Raw genomic sequence first — 18,992 nt, forward strand, 5'->3', positions numbered from 1 at the left:
TGGAAAGGGTGCTTTACAGCCTGTAAAGCACTTCCAGCCATCATGAAACATTGAGCCACCCCCACCCCACACAGTCATGTGACTGTATTTCGGGCACCTCGCAACCGACTTGCATTTACAACCAGTTGCCAAAAGCCCTGTGATCATGTGATCACCATTTGCAATCTTCTCTGAAAGTCAATGGGGAAGCCAGCAGGGAAGGTTGCAAGTGGAGGAGATGGAGGGGAGGGAAAACCCTTTGTAGGGCTGCAGGAACAAAGCTCAAATCCTGAAGATTTCTACTTTGTTCCTGCAGCCCCACCAAGGATTTCCCCTCCATGCATGGAGGGAAGGGGAAACCCTTTGGCAGGCATCTCTTGCGCTCCACCCACTTAACGACCCTGTGTTGGGATTGTGGTCATTGAGCAAAGAAGTCATGCTGGCATCTCGCTTAACGACCAATTTGCTCAATGACTGAGATTCTGGTCCCAATTGTGGTAGTTAATCAAGGACTACTTGTATTTAAAGAATATTCTCTTCCCAGTTGAATCTGTCCAAGAAATATATTCTGAACTTCTTATCCTGGCCTGCTCACTATCAAAAGTAAATCAAATGAGTACTTGAGATACAACCCTTTTTGTAACATGTTTAGGATAAAGAATAGGTTCCAAAGAGAAATGCATCTGGCTATATGTAAACCTCGCTTGAAGTCCATTCATTCAGTGACTGAAGTTACAACGGTACTAACAAATGGTACTTACACCTGGTCCTTGAAGTTACGGCCGATGCGGAGCACCCATGGTCATGTGATCAAAATTCGGGTGCTTCAACTCCCCCACCAATCTCCCCCCATCTCTACCCTTTTGGCTACCCTGTGCTCTGTCCTGCATCCCTGCCAGCCTGCACTCCGCTGTCCCTGCTGCCCTGCCCTGCACTCTGCTGCTTCTGCAGCCCTGCGTTCTGCCACTCTGCGCTTCACCACCCCATGCTCCATCCTGCACCCCCGCCTGCACTCTGCCCTGCCGAACTGTGGTCTGCCGCCCCCGCTGCCCTGTGCTCTGCCCCCTCCAGGAAGGTTGAATGCAGCTGGAAGCTGCCTTGTGAAGGGCGAGGCCGGGCACACCTCATCAGCAACAGGAGGAAGAATACAGAGAAGGTCAGCTGGGGGCAGTGGAGTGCAAGGCGGTGGGGGTGTAGGGTGGAGCACAGGGCAGCAGAGTGCAGGAGAGGTGGAGTGCAGGACGGTGGAGCGCAGAGCAGCGGGGGTGGAGGAGTGCAGGGCAGAGCACAGGGCAGCAGGGCAGGCAGAGTGCAGGGAGGTGGAGCACACAGTGGCAAGGTGGCCAGAAGGGCAAAGATGGTGGGGAGATAGCCGAGTAAGGGCGCTCAAGCAGAGGTGAGCGTGGCAGGGCAGGAGAAGAGTGAGGTCGTGGCCTAATGACAACCCAGTCCTGGTCTAACCAACACAACCAGGACTACCGAAACTGCCATCACTAAGCGGTGCAATCATGTGTTTTATCTAATGACTGCATGAGTGACAGAAATTTCAGTCTCAATTAGGGTCATTAAGCAAGGACTATCTGTTGTTTCTTTCAGATGGGCATAACAATTTTTATCTGAGAAGCCTTTATTTTTTGAAAACAGAAATAATATAACTATTTGCTTTTAAACTCGATTACAATTTACAGTCTTATAATTTTTGCTTTGCTTTTTTATTTTTGGAAGCCATCAACATGGAAGAGAATTAGTAGAAATAAAAGACTGCATGTGTATGCAAAACCATCAATTTATTATAAGCTGCTAATATTTTTCGCTTCCAGGGATTACATGTTTGACATGGCAGGAGGACTCAATAGCTTCAATGACTCTGAGAGTGATATGGGCATGAAGCATGAGTTTTTGGTAGAATCACCCTTATTGGTAATGTAAAAAAGAGCAGGGCAATCCACAATGGTTATTCCTAGAAGTAATCCACAATGGGGATGAGGGTAGTTGGGGCTTTGCATTATGAGGGAAACTAACACACCTAAGGGAAAGAAGTCCAAAATCAAATCAGGAAGAAGGCAATTGTACATCACATTTTTACTGTTGCCAAGAGATGGACTGAAGCATTTATGTAGGTTTGAGTGCCAGATGATGAGAACTCCAGATCAGAAGATACTCCTGTAGTTATTGGAAAAGAACATCAAACTGTCATGAGTAGTTCTAGAAGTGATGATATGGCCAGACCAAAACCACAAGGAAGAATTTCATTGATTGATGGTGTCAGTACTGACAAAAGAGGTCCCATTTTACAAGGACCTTAGAATTGCAACATGAAATATGAGAAGCATTGACCAAGGAAGACTTGAACTTGACAAAGTAGAAATGAAATAATTTAAAATTGTTATTTTAGGAATAAACAAACCTAGGTGGATCAGACTGGACCACTGTAAATCAGATGATTACATAATATACTAGTCAGGGCATGACCGCATGAAGGAACAGAGTAGCAATGACATTCAAAATTGACTTGATAAATACCGTATATGCTCAGTTATGCCCTGTAAACAGGATCATGGCTATCAAAATCAGTGGCCATCCAGTGAACATCTGTACCACAGATACAATGATAGAGATACTGAAATGTTCTATGGCAAACTGCAAGAAGAGATATATGTAATATTTGTACCAGATAACAGGTGATTAGAATGTCAACGTTGGAGACCTGGAAGAAGTAAAATTACTGGAAAAATTACACTGGGCAAACTAACTCATGCAGGATGTAGGCTAATAAACTTTTACAAAGAAAATGATTTATTACTTATACCAGATTCAAGTGACATAAACATAGACTCTACACTTGGACATCACTACAGGCACAACATCTGAACAAAACTCACTACATAATAGGAAAGAGAAAATGGAAAAGTGCAAGCAAATCAGACAGGACACAGGACACTTCCAGGTGCAGATTATGGAACAGTGAATTAAGCTTAGAAAATTGAAGAGAGTAAATGTAGCAGAAAGACTTGAGCTGGAAGACATACAAATCAGAAAATAAAAGCATTGTTAAGGAACATTACAATTATGTGAAAGAAAACCCAAGGAGCTATGGGAAATGGTAAGAGAGATAGTGAAAGTTGAAACACACACACACACGATTCAAATTTCAGAACAAGCTATCACCAATAAAAATGGCAAAAGAGTCCTGGGCAACAAGAAGAGCATGTGACCACTGAACACAGATTTTCAATGTCAAGCAAGAAATAAGGGAAGATATTTTGATCAAAACTATCAACAATAACATGAAAAGGAAAATGAGATTTTTTAACAGGATAGGAGAAATCACAGGAAAATTTACTGTAAGGTGAGACTATTTAAAAGTAACCACAGAAGGAAAAATAGAGGCCAATAAGGTTAAAAGCACAGGAAAAACTATACTGAAACCATTTGCTGAAATTACAGAATGACAGAAGCATTTGTAGTCAGAGAATACAGTGGTAAGATAAAGTTTAGAATCATAGAGCTATCTATATCCTTAAGAGACTATCACTGGATTCAACAGATCTAGACAATTTTTGTCCAGGCTCCAATCTTTCCATTTTAGGAAAGGTGGTTGTCTTACAGCTCCAGAGGGCCCTGGAAGAAGCAGATTATCTGGACCCTTTTTAGTCAGATCTGTCTGTCTACCTATCTATCTGGTTCCTAGGAGCTGAAAACAACATGATGGCACATATCAATCCATCAATTTTAGTCAGGATTCAGGCCCAGTTATAGTACTGAGATGGCATGATCGTTCTGTGGATGACCTCTTGAGGCCCTGGGATGGAGTTAGTGTATCTATCCTAGACCTCCTTGATCTCTCAGTGGCCATTGATCATGGTATCCTTCTGGCCGGATTGGAAGGCACCATGTTACAGTGGTTCTCCTCCTTTCTTCAAGGCTGGTTCCAGTTAGTATTGGTAACGGGGAGAGGTCAAGCCTGAGGCCCCTGCTTTGTGGGCTTATTTCTTTCCTCATTCCTATTTAACATCTACATGAAGCCACTGGGTGAGGTTATCTGTTGGCATAGGGTGCACTTCTCCAGTCAGAATTGGAGTGCAACCTGGGGGTCTTCCTGAACTTACAGCTCATTTCTGGACTGGGAGGCCCTTGAAGAGCATTTGGAAGCTGTAGCTGGTTCAGAATGCAGTGGCATGGCCAGTCTTTGGTGTTTCTTGCTACATGCATATAACACCACTACTCCATGAGCTGCACTGGCTCCCAGTAGGCTTTTGGGTGCAATTCAATTTGCTGGATGTCACCTCTAAACTCTTACATGGCATAAGGCCAGGCAACTTGAGGGAACCACCTTTCTCCCATTGTTTCTGCTCACTCCACCAGATCTAGCAGAGAGGGCATGCTCCAGGTCCCCTCCCTTAAACATTGTCATCTTGTTGGACCCAGGAATCATGCCTTCTCTGTGGCAGTGCATACCTGATAGAACAGCATCCTCCCAGAGATCTGGATGGCCCTGTTAGCCTTTGATAAGGTTCTGAAGACCTGGCTGGTTCCCTAGGCATTTGGGCCAGGAGGTTAAGCAAGCTCTGTTGATGTGATTTGTTTATTTGAATGTATTCCAGATAGTCCTCACTAACAAACAGTAACTGGGACCAGGAACTGCATCGCTAAGCAACATGGTCATAAGGCATGACATTACATGAGTGCACTTACTTACAATGGCAGTTCTGGCAGTCCCAGTTGCCATCTGAACTGAGCAGATCATGAAGGAAAAATATCAATGAGATGAAGCAATTCTATAATGAGGAATGGGACAAAATATCCTCAAGCCAATCTGTGGGACTGACAGAAGGTACAGAAAATGTTTGAAGTCTTTGCTGCTACAGGAGGTACTACTAGTTATTAAATTTAAAGTTTCATATTCTTTTCTAATAAAGACAGTGAATATTGTTGTCTCAGTATGTTAAATAAACACGACACACTTTTGTGTGTTATTTAACCAGAATCTCTTTTGTTAGTATGACTTACATCACATACTTGGTCACAGTACTGCAAGGTATAGAAAGTTCTAGAGTTCACAAAATTTCTCTTGCCACTGTATATTTAGGAACTAACTCCACTGGAAAGTGAGATATGATAGACAATAGACCATCTGACTTAGTGGAAAGGACTAGACACAGGTGAAATCCTCACTGAACGGCTTAAAACCGCAGGAAAAAGGTAGTCAAAGAGCTAACAACTCTGTCTCAGCAAAAAGGAACAAGACAGCATGGCCTAGAAATGAAAAAAAAAGATAGGTGTATATACTTATACTTAAGGGAGATGCAAACAATGTACCTTAGTAAAGTAATGCACTATTCCTCAAGTTTTACTTAAGAGCTTTCATAGAATATTGGAATATATGGAAAGAGAAATTTTTGATAAATAGGCAGAGAGCCACATAACATAAGATGGATAATGGAGGGAACAAAAAAAATGTAAGAAAGGGATTTACCCTTGTTTTATTGAACAGAACAATGCCTTTGGTCATGTAGCTCAAACCAGAATATAGAATATATTAAAGCTAACAGGTGTACCAGAACACCTGACTATTTTTCTGAGACACATTTACAATAAAGAAGCTACTGTAAGAAGTTTGGAGGAACACAGCAGTTCAAAATAAGAAGGATCCTAATTGACCACGAATACATTTTAACTTGCACAGCTTGTATCTTTTATAAGAAAGATGGGATTGGAAGAGATGACAGCTGGAATCAGAACTGGACACTGAAACACTAACCATTTGAGATATGTGGATGATAGCCTTTGTTACCTGAGAGTAAAGATGACTTAAAAGAAATCATTATGAAAGCAAAACTGGACAGTGAAAAACCTCTGATAATGATGCACATTAATACAAAAAAGGTAATGTTAACCAGCTTGCTTAACAACTCACAGTTGACAGCAGAGATGAAAGTGGCAGACAGTTCTGTTTTCTTGGGTTCAAGAACAGATAAAGACAGACAGTGTGATAGAAGAACAAACAGGAAACTAATTTTAGAGAAAGGTAAATACAAACTTAGACAAGATCATCAAGATTAAGGATTTTTCTGTGACAACAAAGAAAAGAACAATTAAAGCAATTCTTTTTCTAGTGGTAATTTATTTATCTATTTATAAATCACATTTATAAAGTTGACCAACTAATGATGACTATGGGCACCAAGTAACGTACAGCTGGGAAGCAGTAATGTATGGCTGTGAAAGCCAGTCACTGAGTGAGAGTGAGAAAAAGAAGATAGCTTCAAAATATGGGTTTGGAAATGGTTACTTAAATACCATGGCCTAAAAGAACAGTCATGAATTGGTTCTCGATGAACTAAGGAGTGAGTCCTTCCTTGAGCAAGGATGCAAAAACTCACATATTTTGTGCATGTAATCCAGAATAAACTATGAAGGAAACCAGTAGGCTTGGCAAAACATGAAGTAGATGAAGGAGAAGGCAACAAAAAGGGGATAGATGGGATCCGCAATTTCTCTGGAAGAACTACAGATTATTGTTGGGAAATGGTGGGCAACTGTCCATAGAGTCACCATGGTTTAGGCCCGATTTGATGGCATCTTACTATTATCTTTAGCAACTGTTCCCTTGTTTGTGGGGGAAGACTACAGTCTTTTCAAACAACGTAACAGCAACATATGGCTATGTAAAATTCTAGGTTCACCTGAGTTTTGGGACAAAATTATGCTCAAAAGGACCAAGTGTTATTTTTTGGATGATGAGTCATTGAGAACATTGAGACTGTAAACTAAATGAAACAGTAGCTAGTAGGTTCTGAAGGTATCAGATTACACATGCTATCCATAGGACAAAGCAGCAATGACTGACCATATATTTCTTAAAACATGATATCTATAACTGAATCTTGCTTATTCTAGACAAAATTCAAATATTTATAGTTAAGTAAAAGAAAAAGAAAAGAGAAATATGACATCAGGCCAAATAGTACATTTTTGTTTTTGTTGTTCTAAGATTCTAGGTACCTGCAACACTTATCAAAGCCTAATTCATAAAATTAATAATTGCATCTAAACATAACGTTTTCTGGACACATCTAACTTAATTTGGGGGATCTTCAGGTTTTCCCCCCATAACCTTTTTTTTTTGTGCTACCTCACCTAATACAGGAATCTGAAAAACCTGAAAGCTCATACGCTTTTGTGGCAGTTTTGCTGGCACTAATACAGATGTACAATTACAGGTGCCACAGTATTTTTTCTCAGAGACCAGCATAACTAGGTTTGTTTTTTTATGTGTCCAGTACCACATGGGTCTGCAATTCCCTCTGCCTTTATGTCCCATTTGTAACACAAAAATCCAGCAATTATATAAAAATGGAACAGTGTACTAAAAGTTATTACTGTAGTATCAAAACAAAACCATCAAAACTTTGCTTGGAGCAAAGTGCCTTTGTTAAACAAAGGAAAGAAAATCAATGTACAATATCAGCGTCTTTTAAAAAATGAAACTATGTTTGAGTCTGCACCTATGGGTGACAAAGAGAAGCCAGTAACTCATCAACTTTCACTATTACAGCCCAGATAGGACTTTGCACTGAAGCAGCTTTTTCTAGGCTTGATGCTACAGGCTTCTGACTGTGTCAAACAAGGACACATGCACAAGACTAGCAATCAAGCTGTTTAATACTGCTAGTCATCTGACAGCCCGCTTAGTTGCGACTGGGGAATCAAGTCCACAGGAACTGTGAAAAAGGGTTAGACTAATTTTTGGATCTTTTTGAATTCCAGGGATGGCCGTGAAAAACAACGGGGAGCCGTCAGGGAGTAAAACTGAGATTCCCAGCGCTTGAGAACTCTCAAGAAGGCAGGCGGGATTCCCGAGCAACGCTTATGCCTTGTTTGCAGGCTTCCAGCCCCTGCGAGAGAGGGGGAAGCCAGCGGCAAAAGCCAAGCGGCCGCTCTCTTACACAGAGCAGCGGCGGCGGCGGCGGTGGGGGGGGCGTTCCTGAACGCCTGTCACCGAGTGTTCCAGCACAGACCGGGCCAGACCTTCGGTTCGCTCCCCGCTTACCCCCGGCGACCGTTACCTCGTTTTCCACCACTTCATGGTAGGCGGGGGGTGGGTCGAAGCCGGTGGTGCTGCCCCCGCCGTTCCCACCGCCGCTGCCGTCGCCGTCGCCGTCGCCTCCACCGCGCGAGCCGCCACCTTGCTGGGGGCCTCCCGGTCCGCTGTTCTCGCCGCCGCCGCCGTCCATCGGCTCATAGTGCAGACCGGGCCGCTCATTGGTGAGCAGCGCCACGGCCTCGTTGATGTCGTTCTTGGCCAGGCGGAGGGCCCTTCGGATGGCGGCTGCATCCGAAAATCCCATGCACAGCAGCGTGGTCATGTGCTGTTCTTCTTCGCTCTCCATGGCGTCTCTCTCAGCTTGGGTTCAAGCGCTACTCCCGGTCGGTTTACTGTTGCCGCCACCCGCTCTGCGCGCCGCCATATTGAGGGGAACCTCCTTCTCTTCTCCTCCCCCTCCCTTTCACCGCCTCAGGGCCGGACAAGAGCGGGGCCCACACCCACCCGGAAGCGGCAACTGAAGCCGGGGTACTAGAGCAGCCGAGCTGCGGTGATCACGTGAAGAGGGAGGTTTTGCTGTTGCCTGAACTTGAATGGAACGTGACGAGAGGTGAGAAAGGAATCTCGTCGTCATGGAAACCGCCGAGGCTGCCGGGGATGGAGTCCTACAAATAGCGATTTAGGCAGATTTATGACTCTTACGCTCCGAGATGTGTAAAGAAAAAATAACAAAGCCGAATTAAAAAAAAGAGGATGGCTGCACGCATGCCATTAATACAAAGACTCCTCTGTCGTCGGAGAGGTGGTTCATATTTTATTGTCTTTTTCTTTTCCCTTAAATATCAGCGTTTCGATGTTGCAGCTTTCATGGGGAAAGTTCTTTGAATCAGCGAATTTAATTGTCAAAAACTGGGCTGCTATACCAAGCTTATTTTGGAATAAATCCAACGGATTCTATTTTGATGGAGAGTATATAATGCAGAGGTTGAGTCGCTTTAGAGTTGGGCCACGCCAAAATCGAATGAATAAATAATAAAAATAAATTTTGGAATTGAAATAAGTGGGATAGTTTGAAAGAATTGGAATGGGCTGTTCAGTTTCTTCTCCTCTGACATTTATTTATTGGATATAGAAGCTGCCCAACTCCCTAATTACTCTGGGCAGCTTACATCAGAAAAGTAAGGAAAAATAATGGTGACTTCCCATCTCTACCGGGATCCTGTTCCTAACATCCCTCTTTAGAGGTAACAGAATTGTATTTATTTAAACACTTTTAATATTGCTTCCTGGATCAGGATCCATATCTCAAAACAATGTGCATATTCTTGAACATGGCCATAAACATCTGCTACGCAGTGTGATGAGAAAAAAAAATAAGGTGTTACCATTTGCCTCATGGGTGCTTAGGAATATCTCTGAGTAGATTCACTGCCAGTTATGGATACATTTCAGTAGTGTTACTTCCCAGCTGTATCTGCTCCCCTACACCCATCTAATGTTCTTACCCCACCTTTTAGATTTTTTCCCCCTCTTCTTTTAGACTTTTGTGGTATGTGTGTGTGTGTGTGTATACACACACAGTATAAATATACACACACATATACATACACATATATCTATAAACATACATACAGTACATACATATATTAGCTTTTATATTATTCTTTATATTTTAATGTATTTTCTGTGCTTTTAGCTGACTGTACCCCATCCTCCTTATGCTGGTCTTTGACTATAATAATGATGTGATTTGATTTGATTTGATTTGATTTCAGCTGTGTGTAATCTGAACAACCAGGCACTCTACCCAGCATCATGACTGCTGCACCAGCTGCAACTTCTGGATTGAGTACCAGGTAGTCCCATGTAAAAACATGTGACAGATTAACATGAGGTTAATGATGAACATGAACTTCAGTGTTTAGGCCAACCTTTTCTAACCAGGTTCCCTCCAGATAAATGGGGGCTGCATATTGACTGCAATTCTAAGAACTCCAACCTCAAGGGTTGGGAAAGGCTTACTTAGGCTATCCTCATTCATGAAAAGGGCATATGGTAGTTCCCACAGAGGCTAAGGTTACCTTATTGGGGATGCAAAAATCTGGATGACCACTAGATAGCAGCAAAGAGGTATAAAAAACTTAATTCTTTCTGCTGCATCCAGTGGCAATCCGAATTTTTGGAGCCCAAATATGGTAGCCCTGACAGAAGCCATTTGGATCGAAACTGACAATAGTGAACTCAAGAATTCCCATTGTAATTAGATTTGGTCTCTGTCCTTATGTTGATAAATAACCATCCCCAATGGTTTCATATAGATGTTAAGCAATTTGCCATCTTCTCTCCAAATGGGAGGTTGAAGATAGGTTGATAATTATCCAATGTTGCTGGTCAAGCAATAGTTTCTTGAGGAAGGGGGGTACCACTGCCTCCTTCAAGGCAGGTGGCACTATCCCTCACCCAAGGATATATTCACACCACTACTTTGGCCTAACTACTTGTTACCTCCCTGGCGGCTTTCATTAGCCAAGAAAAGCAGGGATTTAGACTACAAGTGGTGATGTTCTCAAGGATGAGTTTGAGATGGTTTTGCCTGAGTTCCTCAGAAATAATCAGCTCAAAGTCGTCCTTGGTAACATTACAAGCCATTAATTAAGAGTCCCCCTTTTGGGGGGGAGATGGGCGGTCATAGAAATGTGAATAATAAATAAATAATTCAGTTATTTTGCCCGTCTGTGTCCAACTCTGAATGGATCCAAGAAATGTTATCCTTGGATGCTGAGAATAGTCCTCACAGAGGTCCTGTGGATGTTTAAATGTTACAGGGAAAGAAAGCTAGAAAGACATAGCTACAGTTCAAAAGGCACTCTCAACTTCTGTGCTTCTACAAGCTTATCTGAATTTGGTATATGGTTTGATTATTTCTGGCCTGGTTGCTATGTGATCAAAATAGCAAAAAATAAAGATGCCTGTTTTTCCTTTTCAGTATTGAAGCACTGCACCACTTGGGAGAGGCCTATTTCCCATTGGACCAAACTCCCTGACCTTCAGCTACCCTAGAAGGTCTTTTAAGGGAAATGCTGGCTTCACTTAGTGGGATGAAGCTGACGTGAATTATGCTAATTACTTCCTTGGGTATCACTGGATTCCCGAAGCACCAGGCTGCTTGGTTTTATTTTATTTATTTACCTTTTGTGTGCAATGGGAAGAGGAGAAGTTTTGGTTACATCAGTGAAGTACAAACAGTAGGGTGTGGAAGCCTTATAATAAGTTCCAGTTTTTGCAGCTTAGAAGTATGCATTTATTTAGAGTTAATCATCTCCTGTTTCTCATTTTAGTCATTGTTGTAGTTTACGTCTATGAGAAGCATTGGAGAAAGCATCCTGTTGCAAAATGGACGATGTAATTTCACTCTACCTTTGCAGTTCTCAAAGGGAATCTTAATATAGGAGGAATGATGCCTTGGTATCTACGCAGTTTCACCTTGTTACAAAAATTCCGTTGTTGTTGTTGTTGTTGTTTTTATTTAATGATCAGATGAATGCACACAACATGTGCTGAAAATCAGAGGTTAGGGAAAATGACCTGAAACCATAATTAGCCATTTTGAGGTTAGAACACCTCAACTTGAGTAGGCCATTCTGACCTATTGAGCTTAGAACACTGGTAAAGTTGAGTAGGCCATTCTGAGATTGAAACACATTCCATGAGGATGAAATAATATGCTCTGGGATTGCAATGTTTTGATCATAAAGTGTTTTGCACTTCCCTACGGGAAGCATGATGGTGTTAGGAATTTTTTTTTCCTCTTCTTTTGCAGAAAAGAAGCAAATGGGAAGGGATGCTTTGTAGCTCTGAGGTTAGGAGTAGCTTGGGTGTGCATTGAGTGAATTGCAGTTTTATGAACCTGGTCAACTGGAGAGAAGGACTTAGTGGCCCATTGTGTTCTCAGCATTCCAAGGTCAGCAAGAGAGAAGATAATCAGCAGCTCAGCTTCAAAGTGCTTTGGAAAGACTGTGGCAACAGTGCCATGCTGAAATAACCAGAATCTGGTGTTTAAAAGCAATACATCAGGCCTGCAGCCAAATAGCAGGGCAGGCTGTATTAGAAATTCAAAATTCCAAAGGATCAGATGACTGAAAAATTGGGAAAATATACCAGAAGAAGACAGTGGCAATCTATTGCTGTATTATTGTCAAGAAAACTTGTCAGGCAGTGAACTCAACTGGAGGAAGACATTCCCTTTTATTATGTGATAACTGCACACCTGTTTATAAAAGTCTCATATTTGTAATTTATAGTACTCATTTTCAAAACATGGGAGCATGTATAGCTGAAATATGTCCAGCAGTGCTCATTTAGGAGCCTTTGCAAACATCCAGTCTAAATATACAAAGCACTAAAGCTATCACTACAGGAATATTGATGTTGGGAGCAGTGTTCATTGTGCATATTGAAAAGTTAATAGAATTTTTGGAAGAATCTTCAGACAGAAGACTATTACCTTTATATTCTTGCCTGATTGCTGATATGTATAAGCTGTTTGTGCAAATGTTGTAAAACTATTTTTAAGCTTTCCAGTATGAAATATTTTTTAGTGAGGTGAACAAGATTTATCCTTTGATACAAGCCAAAACATGACCACAAAAAGTTGGAACCACCCAGATGAGGAATCCTTGACTACATGAAAATGGAAAGAATGCAAGAACGATACATTAATCTACAAGCAATACGATGAAAGTTTAAAGGAACACTTACATAATTTCTAAAACATTTCATAACTTGCTTGAAATTTTGCATAACCAAGTTGCTAAACTCAAATAATATACTGCATAAGCAAAAGTAACTTCAATCAGTAGTAGTTTGTTTTGTGCTGGTAAACAAACTGCTACAACCTTTTGAACTATAGTGAAAACTCTGGGGGCAAATTCTTGCATCAACCATCTGACTTCAAGGGGTAGGTAGGTGCTCTGGTGTACTCAACGATGCACTGGCCTACTTCCTGCCTCTGCCTCTAGTCTTGATCAAAAAAAGAACAAAACTTGAAAACTAATATTTGGATGCACAATCATTTGTGCATAAACAAATCAAAGATAAGCATGCATAAGCTTTGTGTATTAATGACCAATTCCCCCAACCCTTCTTGGCACATTGGTCTGTTCTAATAGCCTAGTCCATGTACGGTGTTAAATAGTGTTATGTACACTTCTGGTTGTTTTTCTTTGGAAATGCGTAATCTTGCTGAGTCCAGTTAGGTAGCCACACCAAAACAACTTTAGCTGATCTTGGAAAGTGTTGCTTAGCACCTGGTAGGATAGCACTAGAAAATACCAGTGCTGCAGGCTAGGTTTATGAAGTGATGGGCCTAAATTTAACTACAGAGGCCTAAATTTAACTACAGAGACATCATAGCAGAAATCTAACTAAATTTAATTTGCATAAATGTAATGGGCACAATAAAACATTTATTTGGGGTTATGTGTACATAAGGAAGAATGCTTATGTGCTCATTTAATTTTAGGCACATTTGGGGAGATGCTGGCTGACCTTACATGGGCTCAGAAGCTAAGCAGAGTGGGCATGCCTAGTACAGTAGATGTCATGAGTACTGATGGTGAGCAGGAGGGGGCCCCTACCCAGGGGGGAAAATGCATGAGTAGTACTGAGGAGTTAAGCAGCCATTCAAAGAGACACAGATCAGACCCTCCTTGACTTTTGGGGTTTATCTGGGTTTTTCCCACGCTTCTTCAGTTAGGATTTTCTGTCTAATGTAGCAGTAATAAAACACTAGAGACCTATTCCTTGTCTCAGCGTGGTTCCTGACTGCTAGGACAGTAGGTTCAGTCAGAAGGTGAAAACACATCCCTGAAGAAGGCAATGACACTGTACTTCCATACCACTGCCAAGAAAACTACATGGTTGCATCTATGAAGTTACTAGGAGCGGAGCTTGGCTTGAAGGAGACAGCTTTTTTCTACTTAATTGCATGTACACCAAAATACATTGGATTGTTAAAAGTTATAGAGGCTAGAAAATATTATTGGTTCCAAAAGATAGAATTCAGTAAGCTGAACTTTTCTCATTAGCATGCTGAGTAAGAGATAACAGATGAAGACCTACATGCTGTGGAATTATTAAAGAAATAGCAATCTAAGCAATGTAAGTGAACATTCATGGAGTTTCCAGAGATCTGTGATGTCTCAGATGACTCCTGGAAAAATTGTAAGAACTTTTGGCATTCTGATACCTCACCAGACTAAAAATGAGTTGAACATTAATGACTTTTGCAAGGCCAGAGTTTTGTTAAGTGTGATGTGAATAATTAATTCTGAACTAATTCAGCTAACATTTTCAAGCTAAACAATTGATTATTCTGACATATTTTATCTGAGGAGACATTATGAAAACATTTAATGATTGCTGCCCTCCTTTCTCACAACATTTTCAACTCTTTATCTCAGAATAGCTAGCAGAATTTAGCCAAGTTTTGTGATGAAGAGTAACATTTATTACATTTCAAGTGATAGTACTGAATGCACATTGTGAGAAATTCAGGCTTTTACTCCATTTTTAATGGAAATATATTCTATAAGCTGCACCTCATAGTTTATTGGTTGCCATTAGACTTAATACTTTCAAAGCATTCTTCCATGAATTGCTGAAGTATGCACAGCCTCAGAACAAGGTCATGAATACTGTAACAGTCTTTCTCAGCACAGGATATTCAACTTTGCTATAGCCCTACCATTATACAAGAGTGAAGCAACTGTCATGCAGTTGACTTTGGATGCCTTGAAAGACCATAAAAGGAATATTATTTACATAGTTGTCTGGTACAAGCCACAATGATGTCATGTGCATCATTATGTCATCATACAAACTGCATGGATTATGGAATTTGCATCAGTTGTATCATTTGCTTCCCCTCACCTCCAGAAAGTGAGGAAGGTGTTTCTGCCTGGGCACTGGGGGAATGATATCATTGCACAAATGACACAACTTACATGCCTATGTCAAATGTCATGACCTAATTACATACTTGTGCTATTTGCACCTTGATGCTATGATGGACATGTCATTTAGATATCACTGTTATAGGTAGGTTTCGATGAATGCTGATCATGAATCCCACAAAATGGTAGCATTATTAGAATTTGCACTATTCAAAGTGATATTTTTATGGAAAATAGGGTAATTGGTTCCAGCTCGGTGGACATAGGCAAGGAAAATTTTTAAACATAAATGTTTATATGTCTGTTAATGAAATATAACCAGTGAAAGATTAAAAGAATATACTTACAACTTGAATTTATTTTTAACAATATACTTACAACTTCTTCAGCAAAGGATCGTTACCTTGTCGTGGTGCTGGAGCTTGAGCACCTCAATGATGCCATGAGCTAAACCGTGAAGGGCCACCCAAGACGGGAAGGTCATGACAGAGAGGTCAGACTAAATGCGATCCCTGGGGAAGGTAATGGCAACCCACCCCAGTATTCTTGCCGTGAAAACTAAATGGATCAGTACAACCAGAGATATGTCGGTATACCATCGGAAGATGAGACCCCCCAGGTCGGAAGATGGTCAAAATGCTACTGGGAAGGAACAGAGGATGAGCTCAACTAGCCCCAGACGTGATGACGCAGCTAGCTCAAAGCCGAAAGGACGGCTAGCGGCCGACGGTGCTGGTGGTGAACGGCGAATCCGATGCTCTAAGGATCAACACGCCATTGGAACCTGGAATGTAAGATCTATGAGCCAGGGCAAATTGGATGTGGTTATTGGAGAGATGTCAAGATTAAAGATAGACATTCTGGGCGTCAGTGAACTGAAATGGACTGGAATGGGCCACTTCACATCAAATGACCACCAGATCTACTACTGTGGACAAGAGGACCACAGAAGAAATGGAGTAGCCTTCATAATTAATAGTAAAGTGGCTAAAGCAGTGCTTGGATACAACCCAAAAAACGACAGAATGATCTCAATTCGAATTCAGGGCAAGCCATCTAACATCACAGTGATCCAAATATACGCCCCAACCACAAATGCTGAAGAAGCTGAAGTAGAGCAGTTCTATGAGGATCTGCAGCATCTACTGGACAACACGCCTAAAAGAGATGTTATTTTCATCACAGGAGACTGGAATGCTAAGGTGGGCAGTCAAATGACACCTCGAATTACAGGTAAGTATGGCCTGGGAGAACAAAACGAAGCAGGACATAGGCTGATAGAATTTTGCCAAGATAATTCACTCTGCATAACAAACACTCTCTTCCAACAACCTAAGAGACGGCTTTATACATGGACTTCACCAGATGGACAACACCGAAATCAGATTGATTACATCCTTTGCAGCCAAAGGTGGCGGACATCTGTACAGTCGGTAAAAACAAGGCCTGGAGCTGACTGTAGTTCAGATCACGACTTCTTGCACAATTTAGGATCAGACTAAAGAGATTAGGGAAGACCCACAGATCAGCTAGATATGAGCTCACTAATATTCCTAAGGAATATGCAGTGGAGGTGAAGAATAGATTTAAGGGACTGGACTTAGTAGATAGGGTCCTGGAAGAACTCTGGACAGAAGTTGGCAGCATTGTTCAGGAGGCGGCAACAAAATACATCCCAAAGAAAGAGAAAACCAAGAAGGCAAAATGGCTGTCTGCTGAGACACTAGAAGTAGCCCAAGAAAGAAGGAAAGCAAAAGGCAACAGTGATAGGGGGAGATATGCCCAATTAAATGCAAAATTCCAGAGGTTAGCCAGAAGAGATAAGGAATTATTTTTAAACAAGCAATGCGCGGAAGTGGAAGAAGACAATAGAATAGGAAGGACAAGAGACCTCTTCCAGAAAATTAGAAACATTGGAGGTAAATTCCAGGCAAAAATGGGTATGATCAAAAACAAAGATGGCAAGGACCTAACAGAAGCAGAAGAGATCAAGAAAAGGTGGCAAGAATATACAGAAGACCTGTATAGGAAGGATAACAATATCGGGGATAGCTTTGACAGTGTGGTCAGTGAGCTAGAGCCAGACATCCTGAAGAGTGAGGTTGAGTGGGCCTTAAGAAGCATTGCTAATAACAAGGCAGCAGGAGAAGACGGCATCCCAGCTGAACTGTTCAAAATCTTGCAAGATGATGCTGTCAAGGTAATGCATGCTATATGCCAGCAAATTTGGAAAACACAAGAATGGCCATCAGATTGGAAAAAATCAACTTATATCCCCATACCAAAAAAGGGAAACACTAAAGAATGTTCAAACTATCGAACAGTGGCACTCATTTCACATGCCAGTAAGGTAATGCTCAAGATCTTGCAAGGTAGACTTCAGCAGTTCATGGAGCGAGAATTGCCAGATGTACAAGCTGGGTTTAGAAAAGGCAGAGGAACTAGAGACCAAATTGCCAATATCTGCTGGATAATGGAAAAAGCCAGGGAGTTTCAGAAAAACATCTATTTCTGTTTTATTGACTATTCTAAAGCCTTTGACTGTGTGGACCATAACAAATTGTGGCAAGTTCTTAGTGGTATGGGGATACCAAGTCATCTTGTATGCCTCCTGAAGAATCTGTATAACGACCAAGTAGCAACAGTAAGAACAGACCACGGAACAACGGACTGGTTTAAGATTGGGAAAGGAATACGGCAGGGCTGTATACTCTCACCCTACCTATTCAACTTGTATGCAGAACACATCATGCGACAAGCTGGGCTTGCGGAATCCAAGGCTGGAGTTCAAATCTCTGGAAGAAACATTAACAATCTCAGATATGCAGATGATACCACTTTGATGGCTGAAAGTGAAGAGAAACTGAGGAGCCTTATGATGAAGGTGAAAGAAGAAAGTTCAAAAGCTGGTTTGCAGCTAAACCTCAAAAAAACCAAGATTATGGGAACCAGCTTGATTGATAACTGGCAAATAGAGGGAGAAAATGTAGAAGCAGTGAAAGACTTTGTATTCCTAGGTGCAAAGATTACTGCAGATGCTGACTGCAGTCAGGAAATCAGAAGACGCTTAATCCTTGGGAGAAGAGCAATGACAAATCTCGATAAAATAGTTAAGAGCAGAGACATCACACTGACAACAAAGGCCCACATAGTTAAAGCAATGGTGTTCCCTGTAGTAACATATGGCTGCGAGAGCTGGACCATAAGGAAGGCTGAGCGAAGGAAGATCGATGCTTTTGAACTGTGGTGTTGGAGGAAAATTCTGAGAGTGCCTTGGACTGCAAGAAGATCCAACCAGTCCATCCTCCAGGAAATAAAGCCAGACTGCTCACTTGAGGGAATGATATTAAAGGCAAAACTGAAATACTTTGGCCACATAATGAGAAGACAGGACACCCTGGAGAAGATGCTGATGCTAGGGAGAGTGGAAGGCAAAAGGAAGAGGGGCCGACCAAGGGCAAGATGGATGGATGATATTCTAGAGGTGACGGACTCGTCCCTGGGGGAGCTGGGGGTGTTGACGACCGACAGGAAGCTCTGGCATGGGCTGGTCCATGAAGTCACGAAGAGTCGGAAGCGACTAAACGAATAAACAACAAAAACTTACAACTTGAATTTATTTTTAACGAAGTTAAAAATAGTTTTAGAAAGCAAAATAAAAAAAATCTAAATATTCTTATTTATCTTCTAGATAGATAGATTTCATAAATATTTAAATAAATCAAGTGAATGAAGGTCAAGCTGGAGGATAAACCCATATCTGCTATCTCCTGTATTCTTTTATGGTTCTTCAAAATGAGGATCTTCTTTTTTGAGCTCTCTTTGAACAGAACTTTATTTTTCTCCACTCTGCACACACAACAATTAGTGTCTATAACCCCATCAACTCTGCATGCACTAGCCTCAACTGCCCTCATGCTAGCCTCACATTAACTGAATTTTGGCTCACATTAAACACGACCTGGTATCAATTTATAATTCACATAAAATCGAATACCACCCTGTTCGAACTT

The 18,992-nt window shown here is 41.5% G+C and overlaps 1 protein-coding gene across 1 annotated transcript in view; it reads right to left on the minus strand.

Annotated features, from left to right (window-relative positions):
- The window catches only part of USP24 (ubiquitin specific peptidase 24), a 96,991-nt gene extending 88,498 nt beyond the window's left edge, over window positions 1–8,493 (minus strand). Inside the window, exon 1 of the mRNA XM_063298007.1 lies at window positions 8,049–8,493. Within this exon, the coding sequence (XP_063154077.1) occupies window positions 8,049–8,372 (324 nt within the window). The 5' untranslated portion in view covers window positions 8,373–8,493. The remainder of the gene's footprint in view (window positions 1–8,048) is intronic.
- Window positions 8,494–18,992: the final 10,499 nt, after the last annotated feature.

This window comes from Candoia aspera, chromosome 3 (genome assembly GCF_035149785.1).
Source record: "Candoia aspera isolate rCanAsp1 chromosome 3, rCanAsp1.hap2, whole genome shotgun sequence".
Classification (NCBI taxonomy): Eukaryota; Metazoa; Chordata; class Lepidosauria; order Squamata; family Boidae; genus Candoia; species Candoia aspera.